The sequence below is a fragment of the Taudactylus pleione genome, unplaced genomic scaffold (genome assembly GCF_031769625.1).
Source record: "Taudactylus pleione unplaced genomic scaffold, aTauple2 ptg000095l, whole genome shotgun sequence".
Lineage (NCBI taxonomy): Eukaryota > Metazoa > Chordata > Amphibia > Anura > Myobatrachidae > Taudactylus > Taudactylus pleione.
The window spans coordinates 27,502,101-27,526,419 of NW_028284497.1; the positions used below are offsets into that span (position 1 = coordinate 27,502,101).

The 24,319-nt window shown below is 43.0% G+C and overlaps 1 protein-coding gene across 1 annotated transcript in view; it reads left to right on the top strand.

Moving 5' to 3' along the window:
- Window positions 1-17,787: 17,787 nt before the first annotated feature.
- Window positions 17,788-24,319, top strand: part of PTCH1 (patched 1) — an 86,917-nt gene continuing 80,385 nt past the window's right edge. The window contains exons 1-2 of the mRNA XM_088470281.1: window positions 17,788-18,660; window positions 22,029-22,221. Of these exons, the coding sequence (XP_088326407.1) occupies window positions 18,475-18,660; window positions 22,029-22,221 (379 nt within the window). The 5' untranslated portion in view covers window positions 17,788-18,474. The remainder of the gene's footprint in view (window positions 18,661-22,028; window positions 22,222-24,319) is intronic.

Genomic DNA, 24,319 nt, shown 5'->3' on the forward strand with positions numbered 1-24,319 from the left:
GCCAATATCCCGGCGGCCGCGATTTCGGCGCTGATATTACCGGTGCCAGGATCCCGACGCCTCTCACAATACCGATGCCGGCATCCCGACCGCCAGGATGCCAAAGGTAAGTCGCATTAGGTTTAGGGGTTAGGCACTAGGGTGAGGGTTAGCGTTAAGCACTAAGGGGGGGTTAGGTTTAGGGAGCTGGGAGGGGGAGGTTAGGTTCAGGCACTAGGGGGGGAGGTTAGAGTTAGGCATCAAAGAGTGAGGGTTAGGGTTAGGGTAGGGAGATAGGGAGGGTTATCATACCAAACAACAAGTGTCGGCATGCTAGCCCTGTTGGGATGTCGGTGTCGGGATTCTGACAGCCGGAATCCCGACTGCCGGCATCCCATTCCCAATCCTCTTCTAGAAGGTGATAGTTAAATGTTAAGTAGAATCTGATTGGTTGCAATGGGCAACATCTTCATGTCTAAAAACTCTCACTTTAGTAAATATACCCCCTGGAATGTTTCTGCATAGACCTGGAGACAGCAATGAAGGAGTGTCTGAGCATGTCAGAAATGCTAAGACCCAGATGTATGACACAGGATGTACATGTTCTGACTGCTAACATGTCAACATTCACAATGTCGACACTGACATAACGTCAACATTGTTAGAATGTTGACATATGAATTTATGTTTAGGCTGCAATTAGTGTTAGGGCTTAGGCTGCAACTAGGGTTAGGCTAGAATAGCATTGTGGACATTCTATCAACATTCTGACAATATCAGCATTATATGACTGTCTACATTGTGTATGTCAACATGTTAAATGTTGAAAGTCAATATCCCGAATATCAACATTCAGACCATGTTGACAATATGCTGTCGACATAATGAATGTTGACATTCTGAATGTCGACATTTTATATCATACCCGACACCGTACATTGTAAAATTTATGATGTAAGAAGAAAAGAGAAGTTATTGCTAGAATAGGGCCCACTCCTAAATTAATCCACTTTTGAACATCATTGGAGTGAATCAGTCAAAGTAAATTGTTTTTGTAATATAGTTGGCAGGGTTTGTACAAATATAATCTACAATTTAGGGGTAGATGGAAAGAACATAGGCTTGTAAAACTTTGACTCAACTAATGCAGATGCTCTTTTTATTTCTTCTTATTTTAATGTTAATTATTCTTTTTGTTCTTCTTTATTATATTACTTATTCTAACACACTAATGTGCATTAGACAGCAATTTGCTTTTCTTTGAAGTACAATACAAGTTGAAGTGAATATACTGAGCAGCATATTCTCCCTACAACTGCAGTAGACGTCTCTAATAAGGTCTGAATGTAGAGCAATGATTTATAAACTTTCAGATCATATTAAAATTTTCTGGAACTGTATAAGGCTATTTAAAACATATCTGAACAGGATATTCAAAATATATTTGAATCTTTAATTGATCTTCAAATTTTAAATTAAATACAAAGTTTCTACATGGACTGCCTATACTGTACTATACTGTATGAGAGATTAAATTACCTGTCTTGTGGTTCTTCTTTATGTAGCATTATGGAAAAGTGTACACAGTTGTTAATACAGGTTGAGTCTCCCATATCCAAATATTCCGAAATACGGAATATTCCGAAAATACGGTATTTTTTTGGCATGACTCAGATAATGAAACCTTTGATTTTTGATAGTTCAATGTACACAAACTTTTTCTAAAACACAAATTATTTAAAATATTGTATAAAATTACCTATAGGCTCCGTGTATACGGTGTATATGACACACAAATGAATTTAATTTCTGTACACAAACTTTGTTTGAGCCACAAAATTATTGAAAATATTGTAGAAAATTACCTGCAGGCTGTGTGAATAAGGTGTATATATAACAAATGCATTCTGTGTGTATATTTGGGTCCTATTCCCAAGATATTTCATTATGGTATTCAAATATTCCAAAATATGGAATATTCCATTATCCAAAATACCCCTGGTCCCAAGTATTTTGGATATGGGAGACTCAACCTGTAATATGAAGACTTACCTGTAATTATAGGTTATAAAACAAAATACAATAGTCCATTCATTTTAAAAACCTGGTCTAGATCTAGATAAAGTTAGAAACCTAATTTAAAGTATATGTAATTTTGTCCATCATTGACTTAGGAAATTGTGTGTTAAATTTACAAATACTTATTACTTTTCTGCAGCTAGACCAAACCATACTTTTACTACCTTACAGTAAAAAAACTGTTCACTACCTGTTGAAAGAGTTTTTCCACCTGAAATTTATTGCTGACCAATATTGCTGAGTGCAATGAGTTACTTCTCCTGCACATGGGATTGTCAAGAGGGAGTTTGGGCTCCTGCATGGTAGAGGGTGCATATGCAGCCTAGTGTTTGCCATCATACAGACCTATAGTATAGGAAGAGGCAAATTCTCTGCTATTGGTTTACGCAGTCTCACCAACCATGTTTTGTTCCAACTTCCCTAGCATAGATGAGGCTGTAGCCATGGCTTACCTACTGCTTTGGGCCCAGAGTGACTAATAACTCTACCTCTATTATTTTATTTTGACACTGCTGTGCTAATTGCCAATAACTACAATGACAAATTGCTTTGATTTTGTATCAAAATACCCAGATGGATCTGCTAGTGCACTCCATTGTGTATGCCTGGTGTGCTGTCTTTAGAGAAGCTTATCAGGTTACACTGCAGCGGTTTTAATCTTATTATTATTATTTATTTCTAAAGCACCAATTTATTATGCTGGCTTGCCTATTGAAGGGATAATAACTTACTTATAATGACATGATACAGAAGATAAATATGGCCCTGCCCACATGAGCTTACAATCTGAAAGGTATGAAGAACATGAGGTAGCGGAATAATAATTGTAACTGTAGGTGATGAGAGTGTGTGTGCCTACTGTAAGGCAAAGTATTATTAACCACCTATATTTAACTGGGAACTCCATTCAAGTTTTCATTAAATAGAAATAAAGCCAAGATCCCACCATGGGTCCAAATCCTTCTTGAATTTGGTGTCACAAACTAAATTGGCAGAACAATCTTGTACTTGGCTAGATGATACTTTTAGACTTAGCAGGTAGATAAAGAGTTAAGAGGGTCCTGCTCTCAAGATTAAAATTTATAGAAAACTAGGAGCTATATACATATGGTTTAGTCAGTCAGATCGCAAAAGGAAATGTGATAAATAATTGTTTTGAGCTGGCGGGCTTAGATGCAGCAGCCCACATTCCCCCGCCGGGTGCTGGCCACTACCTAGCAGCCCGTGGCACCGTCTGATGTGGTGACGTCAGCCAGGGGGGTGAAGGTCCTGGCAGTTGCCATGGTAGCCAGGACACCTCTAACTAGTGCTCCCGTCCCAGCAGCTGCTGCTCATCTACTTAACTATGGGTTGGTTCCAGCGGGCAGCCTGATTGGTTCCTGGGAGGCTTAGCCTCCCTGCTGGTTATGTTTTTGCCAGCCATTGATGTGACCAGTTCCTTGTTCCCTCCTACTTGTGATCTGAATCCTGGCTCTCCTGGTTCAGCACCGGCTTCCAGTAAACCTCCAGCTTGCTCCTGTTCTGCTGTTTTGCCTGCACCTTGTCCTAGGCTCCAGTCCAGCTCATACCTTCTAGCTAAATGCTTGCATCATCTCTTTGTCAGTTTGTACCTGATCTCAGTTCTGGCTTTGAGTGCAGCACACTTCACCTGGTTCTGGATCTTTGCAGTATAATCACCTCCTTGTCAGTTTGTACCTCATTTCATCTCTGGATTTGAGTTTAAGTACTCTCCGTCTGGCTCTGGATTATCACAGCCTGATTTCCATTCCAGCCATCTCCCTGCTGCCACCTGCTGGCTATACATAAGCTCCTGCTATCCTGAGTATAAGACCTAGGGACATCTGACTTCCTGTGGGAACATAAATCTCTACAGGAAATGCGATTGCTATAGATGAAGACCTCTCTAGCCTGATTCTAGGAGTTTATGTGGACTGTTGGGTGCGGGAAAAAGGGAATATTTGTTAACAAGCATCACCTAGGTGTATATGATATTGCATTAGTGAATCCTGTATCTGATGTATTTAAGAAATGCTTGCCATCTGTTCCTTTAATTAAAATCACCCATTTTATTTGGGGTCTCTATAAATAAATGAAAAAATAGTTTTTCATACATTCTCTCTGCCATTTTATCCATGTCTGGGAAGGGGTAAGTTTACCTTGCCTCTCTGCTTCAGTGTGAGGGAGGAAAGAAGCAACAGTTCAGCTAAGGACAGAGCGCCGGAGCAAGAGTGGATTGCTGCCAACATACCAAAACCCAGTAACATCGCGTCTGTGATATTCCAACACACTTTAATATCTAATATAAATTTATTCAGGGTACTCCACCTACTTTAACCTCTAACTTCTTTCCCTGCCACCCCTGGTGTGGATGCTTCATCTTGGAGGAGTATCTGTCAAACATGTTGAGGGTCCTGATCACTAATCTCAGTGGAAAAAGGCAAAAGAGGTATGTGCGCAAACAAATAATTGCATTACTGGTGAAAAGCAACAATATAATTTGCAGTATGTTTCCTCACATACTGCTAAGTCCTGTAACAACACTCTAATTTGTAATAAATGTGTGTCCATTCTCTCTGTATCTTAATTTACTTTGTAAGTGGGCATTATCTGAAGAATGTGATGACTTTGGGCATGCATAAAGTCCCTTTAGATGCTGCTGAAATCACCAACAGTGTAGTCATATCAATAGCTGGGTTCTGTGGTGGGGGAGTCGTTATACTGAGCTTGGTGACTTGTCTGACTTTCATCAGCAGCAGGAGGAGCACATTCAATGTACAGTAGACAACATGAAGGTCAATGATGGTGTCCTTATCTTTGCTGTACAGTCTCTGCACAAGTTGCCATGATAATCTTCTAAATGTCTTGACTTTTTCTTTTAAAGGTGTGCAGATACTCATTTGCATTTGGATCCATTTGACTTAATAGGACTTCTCTGTGTGGGTAACCTGTTGATTGAACCATAGGACAATAACACTACTATTTAATAGTACTGCAATAAGCCCAAACCGTGGCATATTACAGTACTTATTATTACTTATCTTTGTCAACCTGGCTGTACTGATTTGTACATGTTTATCCTGCACAGATTTCAATACAATTAAGCAAATATTTAAGAATTGTTGTCCAGCAATTATGAGCATCCAACCTGATGGAGCTTAAGCAATTTTGTCAAAAACAATGGGCTCTAATTCATTATGGTACAAATCCCACTTTGCTGTATAAATATATATTTATTTTGCGCATGACAAGTGTCCCAGCTGAGTGCGCTCGTGCAGGCTTTCCTGCTTGTGCATGCGCTATACTGACACAAAGTCCAAGATTGGCAAAAAGCCATACTTAGGGCCTCATAGAAGTTCACCTGTGGATGATGACATTGCGGCGTATCGGAAGACACCGGAAGATAAGTATTTATTTTTAAATTACTACAAAAGTTGTTAAATAATCACCGCAAAGCCATATGATAAGTACTACTACCTACCAGAACTTCCTTGTAAATAGACCCCATTTTCTCCTCACTTATCCTGGCTCTGATCCTTGTTTCTCCTGATGTCCCTTCTTATCTTCTCTCAGTGGCTTTTCTTTTCTCCTGCTTCTCTCTCTATGGGGCTTATGAATCAAACACCATGCAGAGACAAGTTTTTCCGCATCATGATCCATCGGTCCTCTAATAGACCATTCCTGCTTATCACTGACAGAACAGATCAGAGACCAATATGAACAGATGCTGGTGCAGGGACGGGAGAATGAGAAACATAATCAAGGAGACGTATAAAAAAGTTTTATTTTCCAATTTGCATTTATTTTGTACAGCCCTCCCACTTCGTTTGTGAGTAGCACTACACCTCTGGCTGCAATGTACTCCCTCAGATATCACAGGTGATGCCTTGCAGGCTGAAAGTTGAAGGAGCCCGCTGGTTCTCATGGAGCAGAAGATTGAGTGGCCGGGAGAACACTATCCTCCTCTCCTGATTGGCCAGTCTGCATTCTGATCATCTAATTGGCAGCCCCAAGAAGCAGTGATTGATTGAGGACAGTGCAGTATTATTGGGTGGAGCATGTTTGCGGGACCCAGGGGTCTATTTACTAAGCCTTGCATGGAGATAAAGTGAACGGAGATAAAGTACCAACCAATCAGCTCCTTACTGCCATGTCACAGGCTGTGTTTGAAAAAATGACAGTTAGGAGCTGGTTGGCTGGTACCTTATCTCCGTTCACTTTATCTCCATCCTATGCTTAGTAAATAGACCCCTCGGTCTTTTCTTTTTGGTGTTCCTCACCATAATTTCACGATAAAAATAAATGCTATAGCTAGATAGATACTAAAGCCAAGGCGTGCTCTGCTGGGGCTGATCTGCTCCAGTCACCAGGTCTGAAATTTTAATTGCCATGGCGACCAGGCGATCGTTATTTGTCAAGCCCTGGTTTAATATACAGGAGAGATATAAAGTAAACAATGCTAATAAACCTGTCAATACAAATAGCTGAAGATTGCAGCACTGTCATTCTCATCTTACTACCTCTCATTATCATCTTTTTGCATTGTTTATTGCCCCTTTTTCATTCAATTTATCATTTTCTGTGTTGCATAATCCCAACTTGAATTACAAATGTAAGGAACCAGTATGTGAGTACATTGTGGAAAGAGTAAGATGAGAGTGCCGTGGTCATTTTGGGGCTTTTCTTTCATTATTGAAATTAAGGGTAATGTGTAGCCCTTTTTAAATTAGCAAAACAGTTTTGTTTAGTTTTGAACCAGAAGGCAGCTGAGAAATCTGTTTTTAATTTGAAGAATATGAAAAAATTTAATTGTGTGGAATTCACTTCTAAAGTCACTTTTGATTTGTACTTATATTAGGTCAAAACACAAATATTTATTTTTACAGTAATGGCCCCCCGCAGCCACCAGCATATGTGATAATATGATGCCGCAGAACAAGGGTCCAGGAGCAGGATTATAGGAACTAGGTGCATTCTAAGGGTGTGCAGGGCTCCACCCGAGGCAGCAGGGTGCCCTTTCTGGCACCCCACAAGTCATAGATAAGTACCACAGTGCAACCATGGTGCCCACCACTCCATCTGGAGCCCTGTGCACGCAAAATTATATAAGACCCTGCACATATCTAGCCATCTAATATATGTAAACGTCAGGGCCGTAGCTAGGGTAGTGCGGCTGGTGCCATCGCACAGGGCACCACAGGTCAGGGGGCGCTGTTTGGGCCTGTCAAATTTCTGTTTATCATCATTCTTGCTTGTAACTTCCTCTTATTTCATCCCCAGCATCTCCTGGCCTCTTCTATCACTTCCCTGGCCCTTCCCCATGAAGCCATGGCCCTTTTTTGGGTGCATTATGTCCCTTTGAAAAATGAGGGGGGCGCCAATACTCTTTCTGGCACAGGGCACCAAAAAGTCTAGTTACGGCTCTGGTAAATGTCATCAATCTCTCATTTATATCTCTATATATCAGTGCCATATATACTGTATCTAACTATAACATACCTCCCTATTTATCTAATATATGTGTATTTAATTTGCATTGTATCTATAGATCTATCTAATATCTACCGATCCTTGAATTATCTATATATCATCATCTGTTTATTTACCTAGCTCTTTGTCTCTATCATCATTTTATATATATCCGTGGATCTATTTAGTAAAATAAATAAAAGGCTTTTCCCAAGCATTTTAGCTGGAGAAAGCCGAAAACACTGTTTCTCTATATTTAGTATGGAGAAAGTGGGGAGAAATCACCATAGGTATCAATGCTGGGGGCTGTGCTCAAACACTATTGATAAAGATGAGAGAAGCAAAGCTTCTCAGAAAAAACATCATGACATCCATGGATGGCGTTATGTCTGCCAACACTGGAGAAAAACAAGGAAGAGACAGCTCTCTTCCTGCTCTCTCCTGGGCCCCCATTTAATAATATTCGCATTGCAATGTGATCAGGGCATGTCAGTACCGGCCATGATTGCATTGTAAAATGCGATCATATCGTCCGGATGTATCACATGGACTCCGAAAGGAACCCATCCCTGCAATGTCTCTGGTGAGCTGGCAGCCAGTACCGGGGCTGCTGCGCGTGCGCAGTCCCGGTGACCGGTGGCCATTGCCGGGGGAGGAACCCTTCGCTGGCTAATTATGTGGTGGTAGCCCATAGGCTACAGTGGCTAATGCCATCTTCAGATGGCGTTAGCTGAGGGGGCCAATATCGGGAATGCATCACATTACGGATATTGGTAAATCTGGTAGCATCGCACCCCCCATAGAAACCTATGGGTGATGCGGCTGCCTGCGGGAATTGAGGGATCACAGCAAATACCTGCTGCGTTCCCTCCTTAATACATCCAAAGGATACTAAATATTTCAGGTAAACCTTCAAGAATGGGTGTTTTCTGGTACTATACCTCCATGATAAATGGGCCCCATGGAGTGCAGGCCTTTGGCTTGATCCTCAAACTGGTTCTGCATGTGCACAAGTAGGCACATGCGCTTTGTGCTCTGAGTATATTTTATTGAGAGATGGCAAACTGAGGGCAGGTTTCTCCTCGCTAGGACCGGTCCTTTTCGCATGGACTGTAGTTTTATATAAATATACAGAAAAACTATTGCCAAAAAACACAGAAACTACATAGACCCCCATGTATGTATGCATGTATCTATCTATCTCTATATATTTTTACTAGTGTGTGTGTGTCTGTGTGTCTTATTAATCTATCTTATATCTACCTCTCCCTGATGTGTGCAGCTGTGTTTAGTGACAAGTACATCAGGTAGTGTATGATGTTGTTACCAATGTCTTAGCCCATAGACACACCTACTAGAAATTCCTATCCTTAGGATGATTGACTTCTCAGCAGACCATCCCTTTCACCTCAGTGGTCTCCCCAGCCTGTCTCCCACACACAGAAGCTAAATAAATCATCACAGGAAAATTACATTTCAACAGTTTTCTGTCTTTATACATCAAACATCTAACCAATTCCCTAGTGTGCCGCTGGTAGTGAGCAGTGATTAATTGAAGTCAGATAACAGAGCATGACTGCCATTTCCTCAAAACACTGATAACTAAATATTTTTTGTCCACAAGAGGTCTTGCTTCTATATTTTCATACTTTCCTAACACATTCATCACTTTTATGCAAAGCCAGTCACTTATCCACCACTGTATTTCCTTAAACTTACTCTGAGATGTTTCACAACAGGTAGCCTTCAAAAACAATCAAAGTTTATTGAAGGTATGGTCCTATAATCAAAATGTATAGCACAACTTCAACTCTATAGCATTTCCACAAGGGTGAATTGAACATTAGTACATTTTTAATTTAAAAATGTTCCTTAAGCAGCAGAAAATTATTTCAAATAACAGGACTGAGCTGACAGGTTTGAGGTCCTGAGAGAGTTTGGTATATGTTTTGTCGACATTCAGTGGGTGGTATTCAATTGTTTTAGCCAGCAGCTGTCCCCCCATCACGACCGACTGAGCTATTCAATTGTTGCTCCTGTCGGGCGCGAACAGCTGCCGGCGCTGGCATTTCAGCTTGCACCCACCGGGGGTGGCAACCTAAAATGCGTGAAGTGACCCGTTTGGGTGCCCAAATGGCACTTTTTGCGATCGCGCCCATTGCACATGCGGACTGCACATGCACAGCCGCCATAGTCGGGGAGGGTGCCGGCTATTTATCCGCAGTGTAGCCCATAGGCTACAGCGGCTATCGTCATCTTCAAATGGCGTTATCTGCGGGGGCCAATATCTGGAATGCACTGATGTCGGAAAAGACCAGCGGGAGCGCGCATCGCTGGTCGTTTCCGACATTAATGTGCCCGATTCATGCCCGATTAATTTGTGATTGAACGATAACGATATCGTTCAATCGCACATAGGAATCGGCAAGTGGATGTGCGCCCTAATGTGCACACACCCACAGATGCACTGAACGATATAGCGTTTGCCGGCTGTACGAACGATATATATCATATAGTGTGTACCCATTATTATAGGGCTTCCTTTAGCTTTTTTCTTGACAATATCTATAAGTAGAGCATCTTTCTTTGCTTTATCATTATTCAATTATAGGTAAGAGGATAAAGGGTGGAACAGAAAATACACTGTAAAAGCTATTGGCTATAGTAAATCTGCATGGCGAGGGTAGTGCAGATAATAACATGTTAGAGGAGTTTCTCTTGTAGAGTTTATTGTATTAAAAAGGTCAATGTGTTTCTTTTTATTTCTTTTTTTCCCTTTAGGAACCACGTGACGCTGACAGGTCCTGCCTATTGAGGCCAGACCACCCACATGGAAGACGATGGAGCTGCTTAATAGAAACAGTCATGTAATTGTGAGACCTTCCAGCATTCTGCAGAATGCCTGCAAACCAGGAGGATTATTACACTCTCAGTTCCTGATGGCAAGAAACTGATGTGATTTCAAAGGGCGGCGTAGCACCAAGTCCCCCCCTAAGGATAGAGGGGAAAAAATAATATCATCATCCCTTCAAATTTCACCGGGGCTTAGCACATGAGAGAAGGGGCCCGATGGTAAGTAAAATGATGCTGCGCTGCACTCAGATACGGGTGAGATTATATGTTAGGTTAGTAAAACAAAATGACTCTCTGGAGTGGGATCTTGGCAAATGGCACTGGCTGTGTTGTGATCTTGCTGCTGCTGCTAGGCTTAGATCTGGGAGCATAGAGAGGGCAGCAAAAGGTTGGCAGTGGAGCACATAGGACGTGTGTGCCTCTATATGTTTGTGTGCGTGGATACAGGATCTGGGAAATGGGGATTAGCTGGTGTAATAAATAGATTTTTCAAAGGACGTGGTGAAATAAATAAATAATAAAAGCCTAGGAACTTGCCAATACTTTAATATTAAACAGTGCAATATATATATATATATATATATATATATATATATATATATATATATATATATATATATATACACACACACGTAACATATATAAAGCAACCGCTTGTTTATATTGTTACCTGGCCATTGCTGATAATGAGTCGGTGATGTACTGTACATACTAATTAGCAGGTCGTTTTGTAGATTACTGTCAGAGATTTGTATAGCAATATGTATGCACTGTGTGTGTACAGTTACTGTTGTACAAGAAGATTTCCTGGTTACTTATGATTTATGAAAGATGTATACATTTTTGTTTGGCTCTAGTAAAACAGTCGTGTAGATCTGACAATATATTAGACAGCTCAAGGTATTGTGGGACGCAGCCTTGAAATCAAATCCCCTTTCATAGTCCCCTACGGGCGGCTGATAGAAAAGTGACAGCAGATCACTGGGATTCGCAGTGGAAAATGTCCTGATTTTTTTCTTCTTTTTTTTTTATCTTTATTTCACCCACACACATATTATACCTTTTATACTCTCTTGCCTCGGCCACAGTCTGTAAAGTCCTATTGAACTGTAGGCGTGATGTGTAAACCGGATTAGTTTGTATGAAAGAAAGATATACAATGAGGCTGAATTGTTTTACTTCCTATTCAGTACTCACGCTTATATCTCTAATAAATGTGTTACTCCAGCAGAGTCATTGCCTGGCATAGACACTAGTAACCAGGCTCCTGGAAGGTCTTCTGCTGACAAGCAGAGTACTGTATATAGATTCTTCCTCAATATAATAGCTATATATTTTACTTTAACATCATAGACAACAATAAATGGGAATTACAGATATGGGGTTCTCCATATAGAACACAAAATGGGTTTTATAAATGATGACATAAGTCTGTACCATAAAGTTACAGTGCTGCAGTAAAATATGCGGCCTATACATATCAATAATGATGTAGACCAGGCAACCTGTGACTCCTTGGCTAATCTGATATGTAATCATTGGACATACAGTACCATAACAGCTGGGTAGCCATTAACATGTCAGTAGCTGGTTTAAAACATATGTACATACTCTGATACTATTATATATATTATATATTTGTTACTCATTGTAAAGTTATAGATCAATGGTGCTCTGATTAGCTAACACTATGGGGCCCAATTATCAATAATCACATACTCAATACTATCTGGGTGCAATATTAGTGCACAAAATCGCACTGCAGTATATGATGATAATACCGCCGGAATGTATGAAATAGCACACACAGGGACTCCGAAAGGAGCCCATCCCTGCCATGTGCTCGAAGTGAAGTGACTGCATTAGCGTTCTCTTCACTCCGCTAACGAGACTCCTGCACATGCAGGGCCTACTGACCATGCCTGTGGTCAATTGTGTTAAGTGTAGCCTATGGGCTACAATTGGCTACGACATCTTCAGATGGCATTAGCTGTGGGGGCCAAACCTCAGAATGCTTTGCACTCCAGAGCTTGGTAAATCTGACATCATCACATACCCCATGGAAATCTATGGGGGCTGCAGTTGCTGTCACAAATGGATGGACCCAGATATCTGCTGAGGTCTCTCCATGGTACATATTTGCTGGTATCCCCCAAAATGGGTGTTTTCGTGGAATCTGACACAAATATAAATAGCCCCCTTAGCATCCTCCAGGCCCTGACACACGTAGTTCTACTTTAGTTACCAACTCAAATGACATTTGACAGACAAAATATTGCACCCAGTTCGCATTGAATATGTGATTATTTCTAAATGGGTTCCTTACTCCTGCAATCAATAGTGTATTACTAATGACACTGGACACTAGCCACCACTAACCTGTATTCACTAGCTTCTAGAGACTATTACCTGTTGCCTTCATCTGGAATGTGCTACCAATGTGCAAACATCCATGTGCATATGTTGCTTGACAAGTAATAAATAATTAACATGTAATAGTATTGGATGATGCCTGAGAAAGCAGGTGCGGGAGAGATGGGGCCTATATGGATTATATATAATACCACTGTTATACCAAAGTTCCTGGTCTGACCGAGGGGTTGGAACAGGGATCCAATCCGGATCAGACCCGGAACTTACCCCTGTCATACTGTGGCGCCAACCCAGCAATTCCCGAGTCGGCACCGTTCACGCCGGAGCCGGGCCTGCAGTGACCCGGCTCTTCCGGCATTGCAGTGGACACTTGGAGATGATGTCATCTCTAAGCACCACTGAAGCTGGCCTATCGGCTGGCATGCAGCACGATCCGGGTCATCGTGACCCAGATCACGCCGTTTACACTGCAAAGTACCCGTGGCCAACCCTGCAAAGTACCTGAGTTGGATCCCCGAGTCCCTGGACCTGGGTGGATCCATTTACACAGACAAAAATTCGGGGATGATGCGCAGCAACCCGGGATTTTTAGGTCAGTGGAAAAGGGGTATAAAAGAGCAGGCTCCAGCTAGCCCCCTACTAGGCTGTGCCTAATACCCCTTTCACACAGAAAAAAAATCGAAATGCTGGCTTTTACTCGGCATTTGATGCACTGGTTTCTTTTCCATTCCCAGCCTGTACCCCCCTTCACACAGAAAAGCAAATTCCTAGGTCAAGCATTTGGACCCGGTAATTTGCGGATCAACTCGGAATTTCCACCTAGGTTGACCCTTTCACACAGAAAAAGGACCCGTGTTGATCAGCAAATTATACCCCTTTCACATCGCAATTGGCAGGTCGCACCCGAGATTTGTACACACGTCCACCCCTGGTGCGACCTGCCTGACACCCCTTTCAGATTGGCGGCCCAACTTGACAATAATGCCAGGTCGATTACATCAACGCCATCGCTGCTGAGCCAGTGCTTGGAGATTAGATAATCTCCAAGCGCCGGCTCTTCCTATGCAGTGAACGGAACCCGGGTCTCCTCGACTCATGTTCAACCCTGCTCGTTACCCGGGTTGAAATGCCGGATCGCTCGACCCAGGTTATTTCAACTGGGCCCTTTCACACTGAGCAGTAACCTGGGTTGCTGCGCGTTCATTTGCAATAACCCAGGTTATTTGATGACAGTGTGAAAGGGGTATGACCTGGGAAATTGCTTTTCTGTGTGATATTATGAATCACAGTTACTACTGTAACATTGGAATGATACTATTGTTATGTCTTTCCTGAAATACAAGTTACATTGCAGTGTGGGATCCTAGGGATTAACAAAACCTGGTGTCAGCACCAGACCATGCATATTAAAGCCACAAAGCTAACACATGTAAATAAGGACAAATTGATTAGGAAAAGCATTATTGCCAGGTATAAGGCACTCAGTCAGGCAAATTGGGGGCAGGCATGCCTCTGACCACCCAAGACGAAAAAGTCAAGTACAATGACACCTTTTCCTTTCTTTTTTTTTTAGAATATTACAGAAACAAGGCCAATTATAGCCCAACAGTAATTCATCTGTGCTGTATGAGAGAAAGTAGACCACAGGGGGAGAGACGACTAAGATGGTGCTTGTTTAGTACTAGACTACAGCTGAAAAAAATGCTGTCACCACTTTTTTTTTTATTTTGGGAGGGGGGCACTGCAAACGTGAACCACATAGAGAATTCGTTGCCCTCCAGCAAACACCACTCCCAGTACCCAGTATCGTCAGTGGAACGTGTTTCATGCCAGGGTAATTGGATGTGCGCCCCCAGCTTGTCCAATGACGAGGGACAGCGTGTTTCATTCATTCTGTGCCCAGACTGTACTTCTCCCGTGCTGTCCGACGTCCCGCCAGCATGTGTTGGCCAAGCCCAATAGTGCCTACAGTATGAGGTCAGCTCGTCGTAAACAGGACTTGGCTGTGGGTTACAGTACAAATCGCTCAGCTCTGCTAAATTTTTGCGATTGATTCATTCATAAGAAACTGATTTTTCCATGGTACAAGCGACATATGCTGTCCATAGGTCTTTCTGAGGCTTGTAGTTCCACAGCTGCTGGATTCCAAGGGTTGCCCAATTTTGGTAAACAAGACTGTATACAAACCAAGCCGTTGTTCGTGTAACAGTTCCATAGGGAAACAGTAAAGCCACAGCCTGGATGAATATTTGCAACATTGTTGCAAGTCAGTGAATCTACTGTAAGTAGTCTGCAGAGACGTGCTCAGTTTTTATACTGTGTTCTGAGAAAGGGGAAAATCATTTTATGACCTAAAAGTACCAATCAGGTCCTAACAGTTATTTTTCAAACACACCTGTAAAATGTAAGTTAGAAGCTGATTTGTTGGTAATTTATCTCACAATTTTCTCTCTTAGAGCTAAGATACCTCATTGTGCTTTTCTCTAACACCAAAATGTTATTTGTCAATTACATAACATAACAATTCCACTGATAGAGGAGATTATCTATGGGATGAAGTTTGATAGAACATTGGGAAAATATACATTTTTTTTTTCTGTGTCAGGCAATGTACATGTATTTTATTGGAGAAAGCCTCCCAATTCTAGCCAAAGCTAGCCATTCTATAACCAGTTATTACAAATATGGCAGCTCTGTTATACCCACACTCCATGGCAGAGGGATCATTATGTGTAACCCTAAGAAGAGATAAAACTGGTTCCTGGACTGCAAAACATACACAATGCACAAGAGCTAACAATTCATTAGATGGTGTGTGGCGAAAGTACAATGCGCCGTGAGAGCCAGGAGGGTGCAGCAGATAGCCGTCCAGTCAGTGGGTAGGATGCGCCCTGTGCCAGTGGATTCCCCAGCTCGCCGGTAGCCGGGATGTGTAACATAAGCGCCTTACAAGAGGGCTCTTTTCATCCCGCTATTGGCCGGTAACTATCAGCCCCTAACGGTATTGGGTAGCGTAAAGGGGGACGGGTGCAGCGCTCACCGCACAGGAATGTACTATGGCTTGCATGGTATTTCTGCACGCAGCAGCCCAAGCATGTGTTGGAGAGAGATCCGGGCACACGGAGTGTGAATATGAGAGTATGGGGCAGATCCCAACCCAGCACTAGTAAAGACTGGTGCCGGAGCGGGTAGAGAGAACAAGCTATTAGTATAACTCTTCCACCGCCTCCATTGTAACCCACCCACCACCACCAGTGCGCCTCTGACAATGCTTGTACTGCCTGCTAATAGAAGTGTAAGTGGCGGCTGTATGCATGAGCACTGCAGCGCCGCACACAGAGAGGGAGAGGGGCTGGCTGGCTGGCTGGCTATACGGGGGAGACTGAGTGAGCGCCTTCAGCAGAGGCCCGTCCGTCACGTGACGCGGCTCCGACCCCGCCCCGTGTCCCGTCCCCCTCTCCCCCTTCCCAGCCTGAGACGCTTCATTTTTTTCAATGGACACACACAGTGCTCGCCTTAACCCCTTTGTGGCTGAGCAGCTCATGGCCGCCCATGGGGCTAGGTTAGAACGATACAGAATTTTTTTTTATTGCATGAAGTTTGCTCTAGCTCTTCCCAGGAACTCTGAGGCATTGAGCATTAGTGTCACATTTATGTTATGTGACACATGAAGAAGGATTACTGCGGGCCTGAGAAGTCCTTGCCTTAGTCCAGAACATAGTTTATTGACACTTCATAGGGCATCAGCCTTAAGTTATCACTAAGGACTGGTAATAATGTCCTCAGCCAGCTACACGTTACTAGAGGCCCCAGCGGACACGGCCTTTTGGTGCTGCCCTTTTGTCTTATTTGCACACATGTGACATTGCTATTTTGAAATGTCTGTATTGAAGCTCTTTAATCAAATGCCAATGACATTAGCAACGCCCATGAGAACGTATACATGGCTACAATGACCATGGCATGTTTCATCATCTATATAGATGGGTTCAGCCGATTTTTGAGATCCCAATAGTTAAAACTTCAAAGAAGCAGTATTATACGCCCGATGTATCATTCCCAAAATACATATATGATTTATTACAGGAGGAATGTCTGCTGTAGTGTACATCCATGCCACAAATCTGTATCATGTGTTACACTGGAATCCTTGAACATAGCGTGAGGCAGGTCGTTAACCCATGCCATGCTGTAGCTAGACTGAATTATGTGGGGGGCAATAAGAGGTTACATTTCCTGCATACTTGTGCAGAAGGTATACAAAAGGTTGAACACACAAAAGGGAGACGAAGTCGGTTGGATCATAGTTGACACTGTAAATAAGTGTTTAACGTCGGTGCCCTTTTAGTTCCCTGCACATGGAATGTCAGAGAAGAAAGAGAAATCTGGCACTTCCCAGCCCTGCTCCCACCAGCACTCTGTCATTATTTCTGCAAGCCTGGGAATTCTACCCGGACCTCCCAGTATCTGGTTCTGCTTGGGGCCAAGGCGCCTCTGTAAAGGTTCTCTCCTTCCTAGTGTATTCTGCAGAGAGGTCCCGTAAGATGTACCAGGGCACACAAATAACAAAACGCAGAATTACACACGGGTGAGGGCTGACCAGTTTCCTCCGATTAGTCGCAGCAAGACGGAGAGCAGAAAGAGAAGAGGGTGGCTAATGGCTGGATTGCATGCGAGAGGGTTGGATCTCTTTAAGGCTCCCCCTGAAGCTGGGAGATACACTCATACACACACAGGGCTTGTCTGCCTGGGTGGTCTCTCTACTTTGGTGAGCTGTTGCTAAGCAGCTAATAATAGTCATGTTTGTTGAGTATTTTTTTGCTTCACGCTAGCCAATGGGATCCCAGAAGTCGCAGCCATCTGACAGCCCCTAGGGCGGCTCTCTGCGGCTTCTCCCCTCCTTTCCTCTTTCTCCAAATGGAGAGAGCTAGATTTTCCCTCCCTCCCCCCTTCTGCATCTCATCTATTGAAGCAAGGAAAGAGCAAGGGAGAAAGAGAGCGCACAGGCAGCTGAGCCAGTCTCCCAGGCCCCAGTTACGGATCGGGTTGCCCTTCTGCTGCAGTGGGTGCACTCTGCAAAGGCATGGTCACTGCCTGCTCCAGAGGGAGTACTCCTCAGCAGTTCTCCATCGCCTCCTTTATGCGCCCGGTAGTGCAGCTGCATTGAAGAGCATCCAGGCAGCCGGGAGAGCAGCGCCGCGCACACTGGCTGTGCTTTTTAAAGGAGAGATCCAGGCTGCTCTGTGGGAGATCAGTGCTGGCAGCCGGAGGGTCTATTGCAGGATAAGCGGTGTGGAATTGGTTGATTGCCTTTGCGTTGTATCCATCTCTCCGGGGATCGATGTGGAATAGTGCGGGGAGCCCGGGCTCGGTGCGTCCTATGGTGTGACTGAGCACTGCTCCCCTCTCTCCAGCTCTCACACATAAACAAACACTTTCTGAATGTGGGAAGCGGCTCAGACCTCCGGATCGCGAAATGTGGGGATGGAAGGCGCAAAGTCTGACTCGCCGCCCTCTGCCACCTCGCCTGGAGAAGCATGAGGACAATCCCCCGGAGAGCTGTGCCAGCCAAGGAAGAAGAAGCGACAGCATTTGCCGTTCTTCCTCCCCCAGCGCGACCCTCACCTCACTGCACCAGCTAAGCCCTAGGGGTAACGCGGAGTACAAGCCCCGGGCTGCTCCCCACCAGTGTCAGGAAAGCTACGGCCACATTCCGGCCAGAACATGGCTTCTGCTGCCTATGCCTCCGAGCTGCAGGGCGGCGGGGTGCCAGCTGCCCGGCAGAGGGTAGCCAGGAGGAGGGGACGGGGCAGGGAGCCGCATATCACGGCCGCAGGGCCGCCTGACCCGGACTATCTGCTGCGGCCGAGCTATTGCGATGCGACTTTCGCCCTTCAGCAGATCTCAGAGGTGAATTGTTCTGCACTGTTGTATCATGTTGTGTGTGTGTGTGGTCAGTGCAGACACAGCCGCAGGTCACTGCTCCCTGGCTCCGAGGGGGTTAATGTAGTGTTACAGAAGGTCAGGATACTGGGAGGTGCACTGTGATGATCAGTATATACATAGTATGGGGTATAAACAGACCTACGTGAAAGTGAGTACAATGCAGCGTGTAACGGTGCTGCAGTCATTCCCAGTGTGCTCCATTCACTGCTGTTAGTATATGCCACCATGTTAGTCACCTCGTCCAAAAGTAGTCTGGTCCTAATCCGCATTTACATTAATTTTAAGGTGATGACTTGATGTTTGGTAAAGTAATTTTGTGTGTTCTACATTGTGACTGCTGGATTTGATCCATATGAGCGGTTGAATTGAAAAGTAAAGGGAAACAAACGGTGAATGTTGTGGACAAAGTGACACCTCCTGTCATTTTATTTTAGCAAATCACCCCTGCCCTTATTGCAGATCTGGGGGTGAAACTATGATTGAGAGACGTTTAACCTACTATTCTGAGCGCACATGTTCCATTATAGACCGCCTGCAAGCCGTCCTGTTTGTTTTCACAGTGTATATGCCACAGGGAACAGTCCTCTCAAACTGTTGTGTGCAGTGGGGAGAGAGAAACGAGCAGACCATGTGGCTGCCCTCTTCCGTTCACAAATATTGTCGTGAGGTTCAGATGGCTGATCTGCTTCATAATTCACATCCCCAGAGCAGACGCTCTAGAGTATACTCTATGGGAATAAGCAAATCCAGCACTCTAACCACGTGGATAGTCCCAGTCTACTTACTATTAAGCACACACTCTGGAGACATCACTCCTCTAATATGTATGTGCTGGGGGTCTGAGGCCATCATTTATTTTGTATGCGGTGGTATTTAAATTAAAAACAGAAATGTATTCAGACCTGCATGTGTTACTACGTCTCAGGTGGAGTTTTGAGAAACTTGAAATATTGGCACCCATGTTGATTATGTTGTTACTCCAGCCACAGTCTATAGAAGAAGCAACTTGTATGTCTATTGTGGATGACAGTCATTATCTATTTGAGATATTATACATTAACAAAGTACAGATCGATATGAGGTAACCCACAACAACTATTCAGAAATTGTGGGTCTATTCAGCAAGAAAATTTTTACTTAAATCATGTGGAAACTAACGTTTTCGCATGATTTAAGTATCCCAGCTATGTAGGAAAGGCTTAACAGAGAAGATAACGCAATTATCTTCTCCGTTAATGCTTGCCTCCTACAACACCTCACAGTAGAGAGCAAGCCATTGCTCTCTACAACGTTTAGGGGTCTTTTTACTTCGCCTTCGATAGAGATAGTCGACGGTGATAAGGTGCCAACCAACCTGCTCCTAACTGTCAGTTTTAAAACACAGGCTGTGACATGGCAGTTAGGAGCTGATTGGCTGGTACCTTTTATCTCCATCCAAGGCATAGTAAATAGACCCCTTAACATTTTTTGCTACTCAGGTAGCAGGAATTTATAAAAAAAAAAAAAAAATCCTTAATGGTTTACTTTATATAACGTCATCTGAGAATGGTGTCGTATGATGAAAATCCTTATTCCAGCCGAAAACTGCAAGGACAGATGGTTCTCGTCCAATCAGACCCTGCAGCCTGCTGAAACCCCACCCACTCTCCTCCCCTCTTTCCGTAATTACACTGCCAGTACTCCCGGCAGTGTAATTACACAGCTTTGTAAAAATGCATTTATATATATATATATATATATATATATATATTAAATTCATATTGCTCCCTCCCCCACACGCTCCTCCGTCTCCTTGGTGGAGTTTCCACGGAGGAGCGTGTTCGGGAGAGCAGTATGAATTCAAGGCAAACAAGTGCCGGGGTGTGTGTGTGTGTGTGTGTATACGCACACACACGCGCGCACACGCTTGGCACTCTTCCACAACTAGTAGGCAGTGACAAACACAGACTTGGTACTCTTCCACAACTAGGAGACACTGGGTGCCCTCCGCTGTAATGGGGATACAAGCGACAAAAAAGTGGCAGTGGCACTCTCACATAAATGCAAATAGTAAAGTCTGGTTAGATATAACCTTCAAGTAAATATTATTGTTCACTCTAGCTCCGGCGGCAGGCAGAGAGCGCACCCGAAAAGGGGGCGTGACCATTGAAAAGCGGGGTGTCTATAAGACGTGTCACCTTTTGGTCAATCTTGGGGGCGTGTCCGGCACTTACGGACATGCCCCAAGCGCTGCTGACGGGGTGAATAGATGACTGGCGCATGCGCCCAGCGTCTATTCACCGACGGTGACTGGGTCACCGCACATTTCCCCACTGCGACCTGTGGGTGAAGACTGCACCCACAGACTGTGAGGGCAGCGCCCCGCTAAAACAGCCTAGCGGGAACGCTATATATGTATATATGCGTTTCCGCTAGGTTGTTTCAGCGGGGTGCCTGCGCCCTGCCCTATTTCTACAGGGCAAAAAGCACCCTGCCCCCCTCCGGCATGGTGCCCCGCTGAAACAGCCTGCGGGTACTGTTCCCTCCTGCGGGTAGCAGTGTTCTGCGGGTGGGGGAGAAAACGGCAGTGCAGCGGTTACCGCCGATGAATGAATGCCGGGCACATGCGCGGCTGCCTGGCATGTACGTAAGTGCTGGGTACGCCCCCAGAGTGACAAAAAGGGGACATGTCATGAAGACACACACCGTTTTCCTTGACCATGCCCCCTTTAATATTAATATATATATATATATATATATATATATATAATAACACACACGGAAAAGACTGCTTGTGTGGACTTTGCAGGCACAACATGTTGACGCACAAGCTGTTGCTGGGACGATAATTGCTAAATACTGGGGAAAAGACTAGGAAATATTCAGGCCAATATCAATCTGATGATGAATGGACCCCTTAGCATCACTCAGTCTAGTGCAAGGTAAACAATAAAAGCATTTGATTAAATGTGTGTATTATGTAAGTTTGCATACACCGCTACCACCATGTGTGGGGTATTCACACGCCTTCATATCCAAATGACTCATTAGCATCTGTTTCTCTCAGTTTAATCTTATGGTTTGACATTATTCTGTAGTGGTGTTTAATGTGCAATAAGTAACAATTTTTTTTTAACCTACAAAGGAGGATAACGGAGATAACGCTGCAGCCAGTATTTGGTAGTTTATTACTTTGTACATCCATATTAGGCACATGTCAGACTTGGGTATTTATGATCAATCTCTTTCAACAAATGTAATTTTTTTTTGTTTAATGTTGCTTTATTAGAAAACCATATTACTGATAAAGACTGTACAATGCATCTTTTTAATTATATGTTCTCTTTTTCCAGGGGAAAGCTACGGGCAGGAAAGCTCCATTGTGGCTCAGAGCAATGTTTCAAAGACTATTATTTAAACTTGGTTGCTACATACAAAAAAACTGTGGCAAGTTTTTGGTCGTGGGCCTCTTGATATTTGGTGCTTTTGCTGTGGGATTACGAGCAGCAAATCTAGAGACCAATGTGGAAGAGCTTTGGGTTGAAGGTAAGAGACCTCTTTTTGTCACAGTTTTTGCCTTGTTATGACTTGTTTCCTTCATGATGAAAATAATACAAACCACATGATTTTAACATGATTTTATCCAGGTTATTTTGGAATGGGCATCATGGATAATTTTACTACTTTTATAGAATCCATCATGACGTCCATGGCAGTATCCATTGGTGCTGCATTGTGTTGATGAGTTTAACAGTTGTATCAAAGCTTGGAGAAAGATAAAGTGTAAACGGAGACAAAGTACCAACCAATCAGCTCTTAACTGTCATTTTTCAAACACAGCCTGTAAATTGACAGGAGCTGATTGTTTGGTACTTTATCTCTGTCCACTTTATCTCCCTCCAAGGCTTAGTACATAGATCCCATAGTTTGTTGAGGTTAAATAATGTATGCTAGTTAGTATTTTACCCCAGTGTGCGGTGCCTTGTTTAGTGTTTCAGGTCTGCTGGATCTTACCAGTTGAACTAGTCCTTTTTTCTGAGCTCAGGCCTCTAGCAAGAAAATGTGCACATTGCAACCTGTAAGAAGGCCCTGTGTGTGGTCCTGTTTTGGACAGCTTTCAAGTTTTTCTTCTATGGGGAAGTGAGTGTTTAACATATGTCTCAAGGTAAAGGAAGAGAAGAAGGTATATGGTGAAAAATGAAGCACGGTGCAGAACAGAATGTATGATTGTAGATGAATGTTTCATAAAGAATTTATGCCTAGAGTGATTGTTTTTTAAAGACAAATCCTTTTGATAAATTTGTTTTTATAATAATGAAGGAAGAGTCGCTTATAATAAACCTTTCCCTTTCTTTGAACTATGTATATATTTTAAGTCTGTTGGCATTTACTATTGTTTTTTGTGGTGGTGGCTTAACATTAAAGTCGGCACTTGTGAATCATGTGTTTTAATTGTTAAACATTACACAGGCATATTGTCCAATGTCATGTGAAAGTATATGTGTATGTGAGGTTGCCATATGCCTGATATAACATGCATGAATCCTTACCTAAGCTGCGTTTATTTGTTCTGAGTGATAGAGCTGGTTGGAATTTTTTATTATTATTATTACGATTATTTATAATGATTGAGATATAATCATGCACCCATAAGTACACCTATTCACTAACATGAGATTTCTTTATGCTCTCAAGATATTAATACCTCTATTTATTAAAAATCCCGGCAGTTCTGCTATTATTAATCCTGATCATTGCGGGAATAATCATTTTAAACATGATTATCCTACCTATGAATGAAAAGTTTCTACTGCAAACAACACTTTTAATAAGACACTGTTTCTGCGAATAACATCCTGGTACATTGGAGGGGGTCTCATATTTTCATATACTTGCTTTTCCATATAAGATTGATGAGAGTTAGATACCACAACCTAAAAACATAATCTTTTATTAGGATTTGTTGATTACATGGTTTAGAGGCCTATGTATCAAGCTTTTATTTATTTTAATTTTATTTATTTTACAGACAATTTTGTTGAAACTGCAGTTTCTGTATAATGTTATGTATTGTTGTTATGTATTGTTGCTATGTACTAATAGCACAATGCAGGAGATTTCACAGAAATCTTAGGCAAATTGCTATTTAGCCCTGCAGATCGCAGTCCATATTATTATCAATGGGTCTACGATCTGACCACCTATGTCCCAAACTCCACAAAGCAAAGCTTTTTGGAGTTTGGCCCTGGTAGTTTAACTTGACACCATGTTCAGATAGTGTAAACTGCTTCACGCCTATGGAGGCTTAGGAGCAGAAGAGAGATCTTTTAATATATATCTGTCTTGCACAGCCTCTGGGAGGCTCCGGAAGCTGGCACTGTTCGCATGCGCAGTGTCAGCTTCCACAGGAGAAGTCTTTAGCAAACGTGAAAGACTTCTACAATTTGCCAGGGATATAACCCGCAAGGACAGCAGTTACCACAACCATTGTCCCTGTGAGTTCCCCTTTGTACATAGCGGGGATATTTTCATTAACAATGAAAATATCCCCAGCGATATGTATACTTAATCGCTGAACTGCCATGATTATTATTATTAGTACATAGACCCCTTAATTTCCTATCATAGGTACACTGTATTTGAC